The sequence below is a fragment of the Raphanus sativus genome, unplaced genomic scaffold, assembly GCF_000801105.2.
Source record: "Raphanus sativus cultivar WK10039 unplaced genomic scaffold, ASM80110v3 Scaffold0123, whole genome shotgun sequence".
NCBI classification, from domain to species: Eukaryota; Viridiplantae; Streptophyta; class Magnoliopsida; order Brassicales; family Brassicaceae; genus Raphanus; species Raphanus sativus.
The window spans coordinates 28712-46459 of NW_026615443.1; the positions used below are offsets into that span (position 1 = coordinate 28712).

A 17748-nucleotide genomic window follows, 5' to 3' on the forward strand; every position below is an offset into this window, starting at 1 on the left:
CTTATTGGGTTCGAAGCGACGTCGTTTCTCCCGTCGCACACGTTTTTATAACCCAGAACCACGTCTCTCTCTCTCTCTCTCTCCGGAACAAAAGGAGAAGAAGAACGCTCCTTCTCTCTCTCTTTCTAGTTTTTACACTCTGATCGCTTCTCCTCGAGCGAAAGCGTTTCGATTTCACAAATCACCGATTCTCGAGGGATGGCGGCGGTAAACGGGTACCAAGGAAACACTCCGGCGGAGACAACGCCGGCAGCCACCGGATCGAAGCAACCTGCTCCTCCGTCTAAAACCGTCGATAGCCAATCCGTTCTCAAAAGGTTCTTTCTCCTCTATCCTTAGCCTCCTCGACTTCAACATCATGCCTTGGATTTGATTTTTTTTTTTTGCTTTAGCTTAGATTAGATTAGCATTTGGATCCACCTGTTTAAGTAACATCATGCTTCTAGATTGTGTTTAGAGAGACGATGGAACCCAGAAATTGATTGTTTCTCTCCTTTGTCTACCAACTGTTTGTTACAATTCCTCTGAGACAAAACGATGCATTGAACTGTTTGCTCAAAGGCCAAACCTTCGTTTCTTGTTTTATTTTATTTTTCTTCTGATTTTCTAATCAATTGTTTCCTCTTAAACACGCAGGCTGCAATCTGAACTAATGGGTTTAATGGTAAGCTATCTCTCTCTCTGTCCCTTTTTTATTTATACGTAGAGGTTTAAAACTGAGGCTATTGATGAATGATACAAAAGCTAAACACGCTTATATAACAGATCTTTTTGATTTGGTGTTTGTATTTTTTTTTTTAACAGATGGGAGGTGATCCGGGGATATCTGCTTTCCCAGAGGAAGACAATATATTCTGCTGGAAAGGAACAATCACTGGAAGCAAAGATACTGTGTTCCAAGGAAATGAGTACAGACTCTCCCTCGCTTTCTCCAACGATTATCCTTTCAAACCTCCCAAAGTTAAGTTCGAGACTTGCTGCTTCCATCCCAATGTCGACCTCTATGGCAATATTTGCTTGGACATTCTTCAGGTAACCCAACACAAAACTCATTTAAAACTCAGAGAAGCGGTAGTATTTTAACAAAAAATCTGATTTCACACTCTTTCTTTTGTAGGATAAATGGTCATCGGCTTACGATGTGAGGACGTTATTACTCTCGATTCAAAGCCTTCTCGGAGGTAACAACTATGGCTCTGATATAAGCTGACCATCGAGTTTTCCTGTGCATATCTCTCTGTTGGTTTGATCCAGCAGTATCCGATTTTTTCTTTGTGTTTTGGTTGATCAGAACCGAACATCAGCTCGCCATTGAACAATCAAGCAGCTCAGCTTTGGAGCAATCAAAAAGGTAATTTGCAATAATAGTGATAAGAAGATTACACATCTCTGGTCAATAAATGAATGATCTTCTTATGTCTGGTTTTTGGTTTGCTGATGTACAGAGTACAGGAAGATGGTTGAGAAGCTCTACAAACCATTGAACGCATGATTCTCGATGTAATTGGTACAGCTATATTATGATTTTCCAGAAGAAAGAGAAATCACTGCTTTCAATAGATCATGTTTCTTCTACTTTGTAATCTCAGTTCGAGCCTATATTAGCAAATCAAAGACCCTTTTTATTAGAGTTACTAGTACAACAATTACAAAGTAAAACACATCATCAAACAAAAATTGCAAACAGATATGGTTTGCCTCTCCGACCAAGAACTTTGAGTTGGTTTTGACACATGTCCACTTTCTAAAGTTTTTTTATTTATATAAACTGATATACTCGAATCTAACTAAAATAAATAAGAATGTAAAACTAAATCATTTATTTAAATATACAACGAATAGAAAATGGGTGTCCACAATTTTTTTTTTAATATACAACGGTTATATTGACCAAAAATATGTCATCTTATCCACACAAAACTAGTACAACGTGTACGAGTTAAACATATCATCAAACAAAGATTGCAAATATATATGATTTATTTTCGGATTATAAACCTTGAGTTGGTTTTGACAAATGTCCTTTTTCTATATTTTTCTTTTATATAAATAGATATAATCGAATCTAACTTGATAAGTAAGAATGTAAAATTAGATCATTTTCTTTAAAATATACAACGATTACTTTGACCAAAATTATAGATTCTTATCTACACAAAACTAGTACAACTAGTAAGAATAAAACACGTCATCAAACAAAGATTGCAAACAGATATGGTTTAGTATCGGATCATGAACCTTAAGTTGGCATTAACATAGATCCTTTATAAAACGATGAACTCGAATCTAACTAAATAAATAACAAAGAAAAACTAAAAATTTACTTCAAATCTTTTCATACATTTTAAGTTTTTTTAGTATCAGAACCATGAATGATTCTTCTGATTTTCTCTCTTCTTAGATACCGATGGTTCATCTTAAATATGTTAGATGTCTAAAGACCACCAACTGAAAACAAAATCTGCAATTTACAACAAAAATCTCAATATATTGGGGCTTTTACTTGTTAAGATTTGATTTGTGCAAACCAATTTGGGTAAAATTATTTTCCAGTAGCAGTGCATTATCTGAAGGATTTTACTAGCGACAACAACTGGAAACAGAATATTCTTTTGTTTAAAAGAATTTTGAATTCTGATACCAACTGAAACGCTTATATTTTTCTTTGGTTTTTTTTTTGCAGTATAAAGTTTTCCAAAGAGTAGAGAGGTATTATGGCTGAGGACAGGATCAGTCAGTTTCCTGAAGATTTGATTCTGAAAATCCTTTCTTTAGTTCCAGTAAAAAATGCAGTGTCAACGAGTGTCTTGTCTAAAAAATGGCATTCTCGTTGGAAGTCGGTGGCAAAACTAAAATTTAATTCTGAGGATTACCAGAGTGAACACCAAACATTTTCAGAGACTGTTCGCAAGTCTCTCCTTTCATATGAACCTAAGGTTCTAGAGAGTTTTCATCTCAGCTTTGGATCAGATAAGGCTGATGCAGTAGATGTTGTACATTGGATTAAAACTGCGTTTGCTCTAAATTTGCGTACATTGGCACTCGAATTTCACATCGAGCCATTCGAGCTCGACGAATTCGTATTTACGAGTTGCTTGTGTACTTGTGATACACTAGAGACTTTGGAACTCGGGAGTCTGATTCTTGTAGATATCCCTGCACCGGGTTCGATGAAGTCTCTTAAAAAGCTGCATCTTATTCAAGCGTTATACACAAACGATGAATCTATTTGTAACCTTTTATCTAGCTGTCCTAGACTTGAAGAACTCGTTGTGGAACGATCTTACGAATATACTCTGAAATTATTCACTATCAAAGTCCCTTCTTTGCAGAGATTAAGGATTTACGATCACAATGATGATGCCGAGTTTATTGGATATGTGATAGATGTTCCTTCTCTGAAATACTTAGAGATTGGAGGGTTACGATGTCCACAGTTTTCACTGAATGCACCGGAGTTGGTGGAGGCATATATTGGTAGAGTTTCTAATGTAATCAGTGAATCTATCGTTTCAGTCAGACGTCTTGTCTTGAATGTATCAGCTTCAGAGGTATCTTTTTTTATATTTCCACTTTAATTGTTTTTGGTTATTTCATTGTTTGTATATGTTATTAATTTCGTCTCATGGATAGACTGTATATCCTCCTACTGGATGTATCTTCTATCAACTGGTATATCTACAGATATATACGCATGAACCAGGCTGGTATGATCTACTTACTTGGATGCTCGAACATTCACCTAAACTACAAGTCTTGAGGCTCGTTAGTGTAAGACATTTTATTGTTTTATTATTCAGATAGCTATTTGTAATGGTCTAGTATTTATATACATCGATTACTCCTCTTTTCTCTTTGGTTACAGATATATAGGAGTGATCCTGATTATGAAGAGCTCGGCTGGGAATGGAATAAGCCAAAGTGTGTTCCTGAATGTTTGTTGTCACATCTAGAAACATTTGTGTGGAGAAGATACGATTGGAAAAGAGAAAATGAAGAAGTGGCTACATATATTCTAAAGAATGCACGAGGGTTGAAGAGTGCAACTTTCTCTACAGATCCCATTGAACCGGACCAGCTTGACAAGTTGAAACATAGACGTAGGATGCGCAAAAAATTGGATGGTGTGCTCAAGGCTTCTAAAACATGCCACCTTGTGTTCAAGTTTGAATAATTTCAAAAGAATTCTATACTACAGTATAAAGAGTGAACAAAATATGTCGCTTTTAGTTTTTAATGGGTTATCGTTTTTGGACCTTTTCAAAAAGTTATTTTCTGAATTTTATTCCTTTTGTTTTCACTGTGATAATGCATTCTTATGTGTTGTATGTCCTAATAATATTGATTTTCAAAATTCACAGTTGAAATGCTCTCATAACATGTATAGATACTGCTGAAGATCAAGAAGACTCACCGGAGAAAAATACGTAGTTGATTAACTCTTATGAATATTGTAATTTACTATGTTTAGCTTCTTTGTCATTGGACTGATTTTTTCCTTACCAAAATAAAATATAGCAGAGAGTGACAGCAGGGTATAAAATCGCCAAAAGCCCAACTAATGAAAACGACGCCGCTTCGGTCATATACCTTGGTCGCGCATTCGCACATCCCAGAAGAAACCTTGAAACTTGATTACTACTAAAAACCCGCGGAGTTTCACAATTCATAACCCAGATCCTTGAGATTAGAGTTGGGATCGATCTCAATGGTGTATTTGTTTCCTCTCCACATAACAGAGACTTTCATTCTTCTTCTTCAAGATGAGATAACTCTAAACTGGATCAGGAGAAGGATCGACCTATGATAAATAAAGTTCGAATATTCAATTTCGAATCAATGATTGATTGATTGAATCATACCTCAATTTCGGAAATGGATGAGGGTTTGCGGCGAAGGCGAATTATAAATAACAAAGTTCCAATCAGACAAAACACCAAGATTTGATTTGATTTGATTAGTAGGAACGAATTATCCTTCCGACTTGTCGAACAAGAAATATGGATGGATGGCTCTAGAGAGAGAGATGGCTTTGGGTTAAAATATTTGATTATGACGTATGCACATACGATGAGTCACGATTTCAACGGGAACATTACAAATTAGCAACGTGTGCTACTATTCTTAGGATGTTGGAGGTCGGACACCCTGCTGCTAAGGTCATTAATTACATTACATTACTACGTGTTTGTGCGAATCATTTAGTTACTTTGGTCTTTGGCTTGGCTTTTCTTGGACAGGTTCTGGTGGAGTTAGCTGAACTCCAGGATAGAGAAGTTGGTGATGGGACTACTTCTGTTGTTATTGTTGCTTTGCTGCTGAGTTGCTCAAGGTTTTCTTTCTTCTTATTCTTGCTTCTCTACGAGTTTTTTTTTTCTCTCTCTCTCTCTATTTGTCACATGGTAACTGCTGCTTCTTGATGATTAATGATGTTTTTTGCAGAGGGCAAATGATCTTGTCAGGAACAAAATACATCCTACTTCTATTATCAGTGGATACAGAGTAGGCTGCCACTTTGGTTTTCTTATCAGTAGTTGTACTTGTGTTCATATTCTGTGTTACTGTTGGCAGCTTGCGATGAGGGAAGCTTGCAAATATATTGAAGATAAATTGGTCACTAAGGTTAGTCATGTGTTGTGTTGTGTTGTGATGCTAGAGATGTTAATATGGGTAAACCCACCCCATTTAGACCCACCCCATTTAATACCCACCCCATTTAGAACCCATATAAGTTTAGACCCATATAAGTTAGACCTATTAGGGCTACCCATTTAGAACCCATAAAATTTATATGTACCCATTTAAACCCATTTAGACCCATTTAGACTACATTTTTTTTTGCATTAGTTATGTTTATAAAATGATTTTAAATAGATAATTTCTTTTTTTCACCTTTTTAACTTTATGAATTCTAAATAAATCATTTATCAATAACTTTTGATATGTATTCTTGCTTGTTTTGTGTCAAATATTAAATAAATTATTTATCAATAATTTTTTTAATTTTATGGACTCTAGATAAATGTATACATTTTAAAAAGAACACTAGTTCAGAAATGAATCAATGATTAATAAAAACTTTTGAGATGGGTTTTAAACAAACAATAGGAAGCAAAGAACACAGTTTTTGAGATGATCTCTAGTACAAAGTACAAACAAATAATAAAAACTTTTGAGATGGGTTTTAAACAAACAATAAGAAGCAAAGAACACAGTTTTTGAGATGATCTCTAGTACAAAGTACAAACAAAGAAACAAAGGATGATAGAAACCTCTTGAGACTGATCATCTCGAAAAACAAGACAAAAGCAGATAAAAAACATAACTATTCACCACTTTCTTTGGCAATTGGCACTACTAGCTAAGCAAATTCAGAATAATCCAAAATAGTCATGTGAAAACAAGGGAATAACATACTTTTTCTAGGCTTGAGTTTACTTCACGAGAGAAGCAAAGGTAACTAGAGAAGAAGGAACAGTTCCAACACAATCAATCCCTGCAGAGAGAGAGACGAAAACCATGACTGTTGATGAATCCTTTATTGAACTCAATACAGTCTCTCTAAAGAAGCTTAATGAAACTAAAACGATGCACACGCTTATTGCTCAACAATTCAAAGTCTATACACAGTTACCTTAATGGCTGATGGGTTTGGTCGAGGACGAAGACTGATGAAGCTTAATGGCTGAGAGAGAGCTCGGAGGAGACGATCGGAGTCTCGGAGAAGAGAGAGAGGAAGAGCCTTCGATTCAAACTTCGAAGGAGACGATGGGTCTCGGAGAAGAGAGAGAGAAGAGAGAGAGAAAGAGCCTTCGTCTGAGTTGATGGGTTGAATCGGAGGAGATCGGAGGAGATCGGAGGACTTGTTCTCCCCTTGGCCCTTACGCGATCTGATCAAAGGAGAAGAAAAGAAATCAAAAATACGTTGTCGTTTAAGTCAAAAAAATAATATAAATGGGTTAAATGAATACTCATTTATTTCAGAGAAAACCCATTTAACAAAATGGGTCTTAAAAGGGTTACTTATTAAAACCCAAATAGTTAAATGGGTCTAAATAGGCATTTATTTTTTTATAAACCCATATGGGCCTGCGGGTTTCAAACCCATATTAACATCCCTATGTGATGCTTTATATACAGCACATGAGGAAACTTCAATTTATGTTGGTAACTTTTATACATGTGTGATGATTTGGTATGTTATGTGTAGTGCAATGTTGTCTGCCCCGTTAATCAACTACTTCTATTGCTTTTCTATAGGTCGAAAAGCTTGGGAAAGCTCCATTGATAAACTGTGCTAAAACCAGCATGTCCTCCAAACTCATCTCTGGTGACAGCGACTTCTTTGCCAATTTGGTATTGCTTCCAGCTCTCATTCTTTGTGAATCACCTTTAATGCATGCTATGCTTTGTTATAAAAACCATTAGTCGTATAAATTGTGTTAGTAATTACTAATTTACACTCAGTTCTACATTTGGAAGTCGTTGCTAATTTCTTTCAGTACGACCCTGATCATTGCATTTTTCAACTGTTATAATCATATTTTTCTTTTCTTTTCAAGGTTGTGGATGCAGTTCTGTCAGTTAAGATGACAAATCAGCGAGGGGAGATTAAATACCCTATCAAGGTCTGTGTTTACTCTTCTCTCGAAGTTTTAAACATAGCATCTTGTGTGAGGATAACTTTATGTTCAAAACCCTTCTCTGCTTACTACGTTGTAGGGGATTAATATTCTGAAAGCTCATGGACAAAGTGCAAAAGACAGCTATTTGTTGAATGGATATGCACTCAATACTAGCCGTGCTGCCCAAGGGATGCCATTACGTGTGTCTCCAGCCAAGATTGCTTGCCTCGACTTCAATCTCCAGAAGACGAAAATGCAGCTGGGTGTCCAAGTTGTTGTTAACGATCCACGAGAACTTGAAAAAATCCGTCAAAGGTAATTTTCTTTTACAAATGACTTGATCCATTGTAGCTTGTACTGCTTATGTCATCCATCTTCCAGAATCCATACAGTGTTTCTTTACCAAAATATGTTGCTGAAATATTTGTTTTACAGAGAAGCTGACATGACCAAGGAGCGGATAGAGAAACTTCTTAAAGCTGGGGCCAATGTTATTCTAACCACGAAGGGCATTGACGACATGGCACTTAAAGTAAGATTGAATACCAATAAGTTTCTCTCTACACTGACGCTTTACTCAGTTTTGAACTTGGATTCTCTTTTTATGTTCTTTTATTTCAGTACTTTGTAGAGGCAGGGGCTATTGCTGTTAGGCGTGTCCGCAAAGAAGACATGCGCCATGTCGCCAAGGCAACAGGAGCAACCCTCGTACTTCCTCAGCTATGCCTTTTTCAATATTGAAAGCATTAGAACCGAGTTGAAATTTTTTAACTAATATCATTGGTTCTTTGTTTTTTTAAGGTCACCACTTTTGCTGACATGGAGGGAGAAGAAACATTTGATCCGGCACACCTTGGATCTGCAGAGGAAGTTGTGGAGGAGAGAATCGCAGATGATGATGTTGTTTTGATAAAGGGAACCAAAACGAGCAGTGCGGTATGCCATTTACTCTCTCTGCTTGAGATCAATCATATAATTTTATTCCCAAAAGTTATTTATAGAGTTTAGTCTAGCACATGACGTCATAAAGCTTTTGTGTCTGTTAGGTCTCCTTGATCTTGAGAGGTGCAAATGACTACATGCTTGATGAGATGGAAAGAGCACTGCACGATTCTTTGTGTATTGTCAAGAGAACCCTCGAGTCCAACACGGTAAAATTATCCTTCGGCTGCCTGTTAAAAGACACTCCCTGTAATGCTTTGTCACATTTCTAGTTTTACCAACACTCTTCATCTTTGTCAAACAGGTGGTTGCGGGTGGAGGTGCAGTTGAATCAGCATTGTCTGTGTATCTGGAGCACCTTGCTACAACCTTGGGATCTCGCGAACAATTGGCAATTGCTGAATTTTGCAGATGCGCTGTTGATCATACCAAAGGTTCTGCGACCTACAATCAATTTTCATCAAATATATTTAAAAACCTGTCTTATTTGTTTATCTTGTCCTTTTTAAACAGGTGCTTGCAGTAAACGCTGCTAAGGATGCAACTGAGTTGGTAGCTAAACTAAGAGCATACCACCACACCGCACAAACGAAGGCTGATAAGAAGCACTATTCAAGGTAATAATAATAAACAGTAATTGTTGTTTGTGTCTTTACCCCCTTGAGTGTTATTTTTTATCGCATTGGCTTTTAATGTTGGGGAAAAAACGTAAATGCAGCATGGGACTTGACCTTGTAAACGGAACCATCCGTAACAATTTGGAAGCTGGAGTGATCGAACCAGCGATGAGCAAAGTTAAAATTATCCAGGTGAAAGCATTTAAAAACTTGGTTTCTCTCACATCATAGATATATATATATTTTTTTACAACATCCAGAGATGATGTTTTGAATCTTAAAGGAGTTTTTTTTTGGGGTGCCAGTTTGCAACAGAGGCAGCCATAACGATTCTGAGAATCGATGACATGATCAAACTGGTGAAGGAAGATGGCCAAGGCGATGAGTAACCAAAGCCCCCAAGCTTCTCTTTTGTCCGTTTTATCTTTTAGTGGTATTATTTTGTCCGCATTTTCAACACCCACCGGCTCTTTCGAGCTTCTCTGTTCGCTGTGTAACAAAAACAATATAAGCATCTGAATCAGCAGTTTCTGTTTTTTTTCCACTTCGTTATTCTTACCTTAGCCTCCTAAGACCTTTCATCTATTAACTACTGCAGGGTCAATTTTTTTTCTTCTCTTTTTCGTGATAAATCGTAATTTATTTGCAGTCATAGAGATTTGCTTCTTTTTTTTTCATTTACATTAAAGACCCTTTTATTTTGAAAAGCAAAGGAAATGACACAAAAACCCGGGAGGTTCCTTCCTTCGACTCAGATATGTTGTCACTTCTCACAAGAGAACCGGAGATTCATGAACATCCACCTCGAATATTCGTGAGTAACCAACAACCCCACTCTTTTCAACTTTTTGAGTTCCACCAATGCTTAATCTTACGGTTGGTTTTTTGTAGCTCAGCTGGCCGTTCCTATGTAAAAGAGTCAGTAGTGCGTTAAGGATGTGATTCTCTGACAATATATCCTTACCTTAGAAGCCATGTAAGAGTCCAGAACCAAGACTTGAGGACATTGACAAACAGAAGCTACTGTTAGACTGCGAAACCATATGTTCTTGTAAGAGTATGTAGGTTTAGATCAGATGGAAGAAGTTATATTATAGGACATAGTTTTTGAGGCCATTTCATAGCTTCTTACATATTATAGGACATAGTTCTTGAAGCAGTTATACCTATGAGGACATTTTATTTATCACTAGGGTCGGCCCGTCCTACGGGTGAGATAAATTTATTTATGGTCTAGGTTATTTTTTATGCATGACTTTGTGATTTTTGTTTTACGTTTGTATTTGAAAGTGATGTTTATGATAATGATTTTTGTATTTTGAATGTTTTAGGTGAGAATGAATTATATGTGATAAGATGTATTTGGCTTATTTACAATAATTGATTCTATATTAAAGAGCTGTGGTATTGATATGCTGTGGGGATTTCAAATGGCTTTCATGTAGTTTTTTTTTACAAAAAATTAATCTCATATTCGGTACATTATTCATGATTCAAAATATTTTGTGTTTCAAAAAATTGGGTTGTGAATATTTTTTTGTATATGTTATAAGAATAATTACTGTTTATATTGAAATCATAGTTTTGGAAGTGATGATTATTTGAAGTTACATTTATTATTAAAAGTAGATTGTTATATTGAATGCAAAGAAAAAGATAGTAAAGCAAAGTTAATCAAAATAAGAATATATTTAAAACTGGAAAGTGTGAAAACTAAGTAGTGATCGATAAGTGTAGACATTTGTTAGTTTGACCAACTCCAAAAATTTCCTCATTATTTATAGTAATAACAATCACTACATTGATTTTTCAAATTATTGAGATAACACGTTTTGGTGGCATTTTAAAAATCATATTAATTCCATAATACTTCTTTTTCAATATAGAAACGTCACATAAGAAATATTTAATCTATCTCCAGCATTTTCAGTTTCAGACATGTCGGTTTACCGTTCATGACGATCCATAAATTTCATACATTCCTCGTGTTTTCATGGCAAAATTATGACATAAAGATAATTTCATGTGAATATGTTTTGTCCTTGTAGCGGTTTTGTTTCAGTGTTAAAATTGTTTTTCCTAATACTAATTCTTGTATTGATTAAATATAATATATTTCAAGGAATCTTCATTTGTTTGGTTTATATGATAAGTAAACAAAACAGTACATATTTGTAGATCATATATACAAAATTAACAAAACTTACAGATATAGATTTTATTTGTTTAACATTTTAGTAAATAAATATATAAATTAAGTTTTATTGAACTTTTAAATAATAATTTGATTAAGGTTTATCTCTGCATGTTTCCTCACATAGTCTTTTGTCTTCTTGGCAGATTCTGTTGTTCTCTCCTCTAAAGCAGCACCATCCATATTTTCCTTTCTCGCAGAACGATACTTTTTTTGTAAAAAGACCTTTGAGAAAACCTATATAAAAGACAATAGAAACAAATTAATTAAAACACTATAGACAAAATGATTGTGTTTATAATGATGATAAAAGGTTTAATGAAACCTAAACTATGGATAACCTACATTCATGGACACTAACGAAAGAAACCAGGACAATACAAAATAAAGCAAATTTCACTGACAACATTTTAATCTACTTTTTGTTGTTTTAAGGAATTGATGTTCTTGAACATATATATATATATATATATGTATAATTAATGGTAGATTTGTTGTAGGGAAATCTAAATAAGTTTATTCTATTTTTGTTCTAAAATATTGACGCCTAATTTATTTTGAGACATTTTTGATGGTTTTGATTTAATATAAAACCACCTAAATATGACAATCAACGCTAGCCATATATGTTGTTGAAAGGTCTGTAGCTAAAATCGAATAGAGATGGTTAGGGACAAATTTTGTTCCTCACTAATCATATACGTTTTGAAATGGTGAATCAAGTATTTATTTAATAAACCGAGTCTTTTACATTTAGAGATAGTTTCAATAGTGTAGAAATGAATTTATTCTAGTTTTTCTCAAACATATAGAAACTTTTACAAATACAAATCTCCAAAATCGAATAGAGATGGTTAGGGACAAATTTTGTTCCTCACTAATCATACTAGGTCGTCTTCCGCGCTACGCGCGGAAAATTCGTTTTTAAATTCGATAATTTTGCAATTTTTTTAATTTAACTGAAGGAGATGACATGCACTAATTTTGGTTGTTTAAATGTGTTATGTAGCCTTATTTCGGGCCTTTCTAAATTGTAATAAGTAGGGTTGAAAAAAAAAATTGAATTTGAAGAGCCGAACTGAATCTGATTCGAAAAATCACTATTGAATCCGAATTGAAACTGAAATAAAAATTGAAACTGAACGGGTTCAAAATTGTAATATCCATAGAATCAAAACTGAAGCTGATCCGAAACAAAATATTTCTAGTATCCGAATGTATCCGAAACAGACTTATATACCTAAATATATTAATTATTTTTATATTTAATTTATATTAAAAACATCCAAAATATATACGATACTTTAAAGTTGTCTAATATACTTAAAATATATACAAATAGTCAATAGTAAATATCTAAAATAGCTAAAGTATACCCAAAACACACAAAAATACTTAAAATATCTATCGATTCTCTATCCAAATATTCAAACCAAACCAATTATGTGTTAATTTGAAGTATTTGATGTATGTTATTCAAATTAATATGTAACATATTATTTTGTTTATAGATTTTGAAAAATCTAAAGTATATAATGAATTTTAAAAATAATTTAAATGAGTTTATCCGAAGCAGAATCGAACCCACAAAGATCTGAACTGAAACCGGAGCGAAATTTAGAAATAAATAGGGTTGAAATATTTGACCCCTAAAACTCAAAACCAAAATAGATCCAAATCGAACCCGAATGGATAACCGAACGTCCACCTAATAAAATTTTGTTTTCTAATTTTGTGAAAAAACCTATTTGGAAGACGGCAAAATGTTGATTATAGTTAGGTTTTCTTTAAGATCATATTTGGGAAATTTGGAGACATAACCATTATTGAAAAAAAATTAACCCTATAACCATTATAAGGCATATGCTATGATATACCATGTATTTTCTACAATATATACAGAAGTACTCTCATATATCACCAACTTACACACGCGCTTCTTCTTTCTATATTTTTTTTAATCACGTAATCGTTTAGTTTCGCGACGAACTTTGCAAAGGATCTCATCCCAATTTCCTATCAGAACTAAGGAATCAAAGTAAGTCATGTTAGATTGAAGAGCATAGTAGTTTATCTCAGTATTTTCGAAGTTATCCCACCATGTAGATTAAGAAATAGAGAATACACAGAACCATCGGAGAAGATAAACAGTACACGTTTTGTTGTACTATTCTATTTGATAAACATAGAATATAAATAGTTTCTTAGAGTTTCCTCCTCCTTCCCCTTCCCTCCCCTCCTTGGATCTATTTATCTTTAGACTTGCATGTTTGTTATATATTCTGTCAATGTCAATGTATCTGTCTGCGTTTTAGGCATTTATTTCACTACACAACTTTCTGAGTCCGTGTGGGAAGGAGGATAAATTGATGTATGATGTAACTGAGGTTTATATACTATATAATAAAATGTATATAGTATAGGAAAGGGATAATATGATAAATGATTTATATGCAGAGTTATCTTTCGTAGCAATGCTTGTGCTATATACAGGTGTGTCAATTTGGATCTCCTTATGGTTCGAAGTAGTTTCATGTGGTTCTTCTACCAGCAGATAACACACTCGTCAACCCTATTGCATCAACTTGTGTACTATTTCTAAAGTTATGTATGGTTCAGTACAAAATGAACGATTTATTTTTGTTTAGTCTAATGTTCCATGTGATTGAGATTGTAAAAGTACAGCTCTCAGATTCTCAACAAGAGATGTTGGCGGAATCTCATACATTTTCTATGTGGTCCCATACATTTTCATTTTCACTAATGTTTGGATTTAGGGTTTATGGTCTAGAATTTGGGTTTAGAAGTTGGGTTTAGGGTATATGGTTTGGGTTTAGGGTTTAGGATTTGAATTTAGGGTTTAGGTTTTGGGTTTAGGGTATATGGATTTGTGTTTGTTTGTTTGTCTTTACCTATACTATATAACATTTGTAAATAGTATAAAACAAACTATAGTATGAGTTTAAGGTTTAAGATTTGAGTTTAGAGTTTGGGTTTAGGGTATATGGTTTGGGTTTAGGGTTTAGGATTTTAGTTTAGGGTTTAGGATTTGGATTTAGGGTTTAGAGTTTACGGTTTAGTTAACTCCGTTAGGATCTACAGTTTAGATTAAGAATTTGGGTTTAAAGTTTGGGTTTAGGGTATACGGTTTGGGTTTAGAGTTTAGACCTTCAAGTTTAGGGTCTAGGTAGCTCCGTTATGGGTGATGGTTTGGTTTTACAATTTAGGTTTAGGGTTTGGGTTAAGGGTTTACGGTTTGGGATTAGAGTTTGGGTTTTGGGGTTTTTAGGGTTTGGGTTTAGGTTCTATGGTTTGGGTTTAGGGTTTAGGGTATATGGATTTGTGTTTATTTGTTTGTATTTGCCTATTCTATATGATATTTGTAAATAGTATAGAAGAAATTATGGTATAGGTTTAGAGTTTAGATTTTGGGTTTAGGATATATAGTTTGAGTTTTGGGTTTAGGGTTTGAGTTTTGGATTTAGTATTTGGGTTTATGCTTTAGGATTTGGGTTTAGAGTATATGGATTTTGGTTTAGGGTATATGGTTTGGGTTTACGGTTTAGGGTATATGGTTTGGCTTTAGGATTTGGGTTTAGAGTATATGTATTCAGTTTCAGACATGTCGGTTTACCGTTCATGACGATCCATAATTTCATACATTCCTCGTGTTTTCATGGCAAAATTATGACATAAAGATAATTTCATGTGAATATGTTTTGTCCTTGTAGCGGTTTTGTTTCAGTGTTAAAATTGTTTTTCCTAATACTAATTCTTGTATAGATTAAATATAATATATTTCAAGGAATCTTCATTTGTTTGGTTTAAATGATAAGTAAACAAAACAGTACATATTTGTAGATCATATATACAAAATTAACAAAACTTACAGATATAGATTTTATTTGTTTAACATTTTAGTAAATAAATATATAAATTAAGTTTTATTGAACTTTTAAATAATAATTTGATTAAGGTTTATCTCTGCACGTTTCCTCACATAGTCTTTTGTCTTCTTGGCAGATTCTGTTGTTCTCTCCTCTAAAGCAGCACCATCCATATTTTCCTTTCTCGCAGAACGATACTTTTTTTGTAAAAAGACCTTTGAGAAAACCTATATAAAAGACAATAGAAACAAATTAATTAAAACACTATAGACAAAATGATTGTATTTATAATGATGATAAAAGGTTTAATGAAACCTAAACTATGGATAACCTACATTCATGGACACTAACGAAAGAAACTAGGACAATACAAAATAAAGCAAATTTCACTGACGACATTTTAATCTACTTTTTGTTGTTTTAAGGAATTGATGTTCGTGAACATATATATATATATATATATGTATAATTAATGGTAGATTTGTTGTAGGGAAATCTAAATAAGTTTATTCTATTTTGTTCTAAAATATTGACGCCTAATTTATTTTGAGACATTTTTGATGGTTTTGATTTAATATAAAACCACCTAAATATGACAATCAACGCCAGCCATATATGTTGTTGAAAGGTCTGTAGCTAAAATCGAATAGAGATGGTTAGGGACAAATTTTGTTCCTCACTAATCATATACGTTTTGAAATGGCGAATCAAGTATTTATTTAATAAACCGAGTCTTTTACATTTAGAGATAGTTTCAATAGTGTAGAAATGAATTTATTCTAGTTTTTCTCAAACATATAGAAACTTTTACAAATACAAATCTCCAAAATCGAATAGAGATGGTTAGGGACAAATTTTGTTCCTCACTAATCATACTAGGTCGTCTTCCGTGCTACGCGCAGAAAATTCGTTTTTAAATTCGATAATTTTGCAATTTTTTTAATTTAACTGAAGGAGATGACATGCACTAATTTTGGTTGTTTAAATGTGTTATGTAGCCTTATTTCGGGCCTTTCTAAATTGTAATAAGTAGGGTTGAAAAAAAAAAATTGAATTTGAAGAGCCGAACTGAATCTGATTCGAAAAATCACTATTGAATCCAAATTGAAACTGAAATAAAAATTGAAACTGAACGGGTTCAAAATTGTAATATCCATAGAATCAAAACTGAAGCTGATCCGAAACAAAATATTTCTGGTATCCGAATGTATCCGAAACAGACTTATATACCTAAATATATTAATTATTTTTATATTTAATTTATATTAAAAACATCCAAAATATATACGATACTTTAAAGTTGTCTAATATACTTAAAATATATACAAATAGTCAATAGTAAATATCTAAAATAGCTAAAGTATACCCAAAACACACAAAAATACTTAAAATATCTATCGATTCTCTATCCAAATATTCAAACCAAACCAATTATATGTTAATTTGAAGTATTTGATGTATGTTATTCAAATTAATATGTAACATATTATTTTGTTTATAGATTTTGAAAAATCTAAAGTATATAATGAATTTTAAAAATAATTTAAATGAGTTTATCCGAAGCAGAATCGAACTCACAAAGATCTGAACTGAAACCGGAGCAAAATTTAGAAATAAATAGGGTTGAAATATTTGACCCCTAAAACTCAAAACCAAAATAGATCCAAATCGAACCCGAATGGATAACCGAACGTCCACCTAATAAAATTGTGTTTTCTAATTTTGTGAAAAAAACCTGTTTGGAAGACGGCAAAATGTTGATTATAGTTAGGTTTTCTTTAAGATCATATTTGGGAAATTTGGAGACATAACCATTATTGAAAAAAAATTAACCCTATAACCATTATAAGGCATATGCTATGATATACCATGTATTTTCTACAATATATACAGAAGTACCCTCATATATCACCAACTTATACACGCGCTTCTTCTTTCTATATTTTTTTTAATCACGTAATCGTTTAGTTTCGCGACGAACTTTGCAAAGGATCTCATCCCAATTTCCTATCAGAACTAAGGAATCAAAGTAAGTCATGTTAGATTGAAGAGCATAGTAGTTTATCTCAGTATTTTCGAAGTTATCCCACCATGTAGATTAAGAAATAGAGAATACACAGAACCATCGGAGAAGATAAACAGTACACGTTTTGTTGTACTATTCTATTTGATAAACATAGAATAGAAATAGTTTCTTAGAGTTTCCTCCTCCTTCCCCTTCCCCTCCCCTCCTTGGATCTATTTATCTTTAGACTTGCATGTTTGTTATATATTCTGTCAATGTCAATGTATCTGTCTGCGTTTTAGGCATTTATTTCACTACACAACTTTCTGAGTCCGTGTGGGAAGGAGGATAAATTGATGTATGATGTAACTGAGGTTTATATACTATATAATAAAATGTATATAGTATAGGAAAGGGATAATATGATAAATGATTTATATGCAGAGTTATCTTTCGTAGCAATGCTTGTGCTATATAC

The 17748-nt window shown here is 33.5% G+C and overlaps 2 protein-coding genes, 1 long non-coding RNA gene and 1 pseudogene across 3 annotated transcripts; 3 read left to right on the plus strand and 1 right to left on the minus strand.

Moving 5' to 3' along the window:
• The first annotated feature begins 64 nt into the window (after nucleotides 1-64).
• Nucleotides 65-1628, plus strand: LOC108812552 (ubiquitin-conjugating enzyme E2 19-like). Its single transcript, XM_018584840.2, has 6 exons — nucleotides 65-317; nucleotides 637-664; nucleotides 805-1032; nucleotides 1118-1181; nucleotides 1292-1351; nucleotides 1446-1628. The coding sequence occupies exons 1-6, from the start codon at nucleotides 199-201 to the stop codon at nucleotides 1490-1492; spliced, it is 546 nt and encodes a 181-aa protein (XP_018440342.1). The 5' UTR covers nucleotides 65-198; the 3' UTR covers nucleotides 1493-1628.
• A 648-nt stretch (nucleotides 1629-2276) lies between these two features.
• LOC108812550 (F-box/FBD/LRR-repeat protein At3g52680-like) lies at nucleotides 2277-4358 on the plus strand. The gene is made up of 4 exons (XM_018584838.2): nucleotides 2277-2536; nucleotides 2684-3551; nucleotides 3634-3771; nucleotides 3866-4358. The coding sequence occupies exons 2-4, from the start codon at nucleotides 2715-2717 to the stop codon at nucleotides 4172-4174; spliced, it is 1284 nt and encodes a 427-aa protein (XP_018440340.1). The 5' UTR covers nucleotides 2277-2536; nucleotides 2684-2714; the 3' UTR covers nucleotides 4175-4358.
• Nucleotides 4359-5129: 771 nt separating this feature from the next.
• On the plus strand, nucleotides 5130-9736 carry LOC108812555 (T-complex protein 1 subunit alpha-like; annotated as a pseudogene).
• On the minus strand, nucleotides 6144-6969 carry LOC108812554 (uncharacterized). Its single transcript, XR_001943489.2, has 2 exons — nucleotides 6635-6969; nucleotides 6144-6496 (listed from the first exon to the last, which is right to left on the minus strand). It is a non-coding gene; the product is annotated as an uncharacterized LOC108812554 (long non-coding RNA).
• Nucleotides 9737-17748: the final 8012 nt, after the last annotated feature.